Source organism: Dendrobium catenatum, unplaced genomic scaffold (assembly GCF_001605985.2).
Source record: "Dendrobium catenatum unplaced genomic scaffold, ASM160598v2 fragScaff_scaffold_1617, whole genome shotgun sequence".
Taxonomy (NCBI): domain Eukaryota; kingdom Viridiplantae; phylum Streptophyta; class Magnoliopsida; order Asparagales; family Orchidaceae; genus Dendrobium; species Dendrobium catenatum.
The window spans coordinates 2,529,659-2,532,046 of NW_021320079.1; the positions used below are offsets into that span (position 1 = coordinate 2,529,659).

Here is a 2,388-nt window from a genome sequence, read left to right on the forward strand (position 1 = left end):
TCCTCCAATTCAACCATTCAACTTGAATTCTACTAATAATATCCCCATCTATTTCACCATCACTCTTAATAATGTGTATTTTTATTAATGACTTGATCACCCAAAATCTCAATCCCCTCACTAAAACTATTTTTACTAAAATTACACTCCAAATATTCAATTTTAAATCTACTCAAATGACCTACATAATTCAAGTTACCTTCAACTCCCTCTCTACTTTCTAAAAATTAAACTCCATAATGCGTACACCAGTATACCTTCTCTTACAAATGTATAGTAAGAACATCCAAACTCAAGGTTATGAGATAATACCTTCACTTACCGGTGGCGTTCGGGGCTGTTTTTGGCAAAAGTTGACAAGGGTTCGGTCGGGCAGCTCTTGGATGTGAGGAAGAAGTGCTCGTCGGATGGTCGTTGGGGTAGCTCTCGGACTTGAGCGAAGAGAGGGTGTTCTCAGGGCTTCTCGGACTTGAGAGAGGAGAGGGCGATCTCACAGCATTGGCGCAACTCTCGGACGCGCAGCACAACGCGAGAGAGAAAGAAATGAGAAGTCATTTGGCGGATTCACCAAAATAGGCTTTAACCGGTGCATTTTCTAGCGTATTATCTGCTGGTTATACAACCGGCGGATATTATGCCGGTGCTGATTCGTCGAGTTTAAGTAAAGCCAGCGTAATATTCCGGCGTATTATTCGCCGGTCATTATCGGCGGATAATACACCGGACACCTAAGAAATGTTGGGGGAAAGCCGGCGAAATTTGCGCTGGTATTTCTGCGGCGGACATTGCGCCAGATAATGCGCCGTTAAATTACCGACGCATATTCCGCCGATACGTGTGGCAGTGTTATAGGCGTAAAACATTCCGCCGGAAAGTCCGACGGTAATGATGCATTTTCGTGTAGTGCTACAGTCCCTCACTCTCCCTTAGCCAACTTAGAGGTGACACGTTTCTTGGGTAATACTTGTAGCATTATACTTTTTTACTTTTATTTGTTGTAATATTTCTTGCAACATTTAAAACCCTTTAAATAATTTTTGAAGATTGAGTATTTTAAATTCTTCCAAATCTTTTTTATTTTCGAATGACTAAGATTTTGAATATTTTCAGCATTTGTATTATAAATTTTCTCTAGTAAGCTATTCTCTCCATTCTCATAGATTCCGTAACACCCCCTTAGAATTTACCTGCTAGCAAGGTCAAATGTCATCCATGGAAAAAATTCCAACACTCCATTAATATCTCAGCAAGTTTGTCATATTTTTACTGTTACATGCTTAAATTTGTGCATTGGGTATACATCCCAATTTAATTAAAATTCAGATCATTCAACCTCAAAATCGAACAAACGTTTCGACCCAATTAGTTTTTTCTTACAGAGTATCTAACTTTTGAAGGAGAATCATACAAATTAAAAATTGAAAGTTAAGAACAGAAGTCATTACCAAATAATCTATGGTTCCATCCTGTAAATCGTAATAAAACAATATCAGAATTCGCCAAAATCAAAACATCTTAATTGATGAAAATATCACTATTTATTCACGACTCGCCTTAGGTTTCGTGAATCTGTCCAACAATCGCTGTACAATACAAAATACGAAATAATATTTTTTTCAAAATTTGAGTAGCAAATTAATTACTTTCCATTATTGAGGAGGATTGCTTTCTCCATGGCTTCAAGGGCGGTCTGCATGTACGATACCAAACCGTCCTTGGTCCATCCGTCGACCGGGTCCGCCTCGAACGCCCACTCAACCTGGCAGCCTTCCTCGCCCGCTGGAATCAACTTAACGAAGGAGAGGTAGTTACCAAATCCCATATTGCTTTCTGTAATCTCGTACGCGTAGGTATGACCGACCGGGTCAAAAGTAACGAGCCGCTCCTTCACCCAGTTGAGCCTGCTCCCACAGAGCCGGATGCAGCCCGGTTCGTTCTCCTCGCCCTCTATCTTGCAACACGTGTCCAACGGAAGCCACTTGTGCGCCGCGCAGAAGTTTCCGGCAATGGCCCATGCCTCAACTACGGTCGTCGCCGGGAAGCACGCGGTCGTTCTTCCAACCCATTTCTTCGACTTCGACTCTGACTCCATGGGCATAGAGAAACAGAGACAAGAGAGAGGGGGAATGTCTTTTTTCTGGATATTCCTTATCCGCCTCGTTGTCATTAAATTGCAGAGCGAAACACAGTACGGCTCGTTGATGCGACATAATTGAGTGGAACAAGGCGTAAATAAAGAATAAAGAATGTTAGCATTAATTCATGTGAACTATGCCTACTCCTAATCCCCATCTAATTAATTCAATTAAAAATTAAAATTTATATTACACCTAAAAAAGTCACGTTATTCGATATTAGAACCTTATAAATTTTAAAAATAGATATAGG

General features: G+C 40.6%; 1 protein-coding gene across 1 annotated transcript; it reads right to left on the reverse strand.

Moving 5' to 3' along the window:
• Positions 1–1,441: 1,441 nt before the first annotated feature.
• LOC110097481 (lachrymatory-factor synthase-like) lies at positions 1,442–2,158 on the reverse strand. The gene has a single exon (XM_020823853.1). The coding sequence runs from the start codon at positions 2,096–2,098 to the stop codon at positions 1,640–1,642; it is 459 nt and encodes a 152-aa protein (XP_020679512.1). The 5' UTR covers positions 2,099–2,158; the 3' UTR covers positions 1,442–1,639.
• Between the last annotated feature and the right edge of the window lie 230 nt (positions 2,159–2,388).

Coding starts and splice junctions, on each gene's coding strand:
- LOC110097481 (XM_020823853.1), bottom strand. CDS start 2,098: ATGCCCATGGAGTCAGAGTCGAAGTCGAAGAAATGGGTTGGAAGAACG.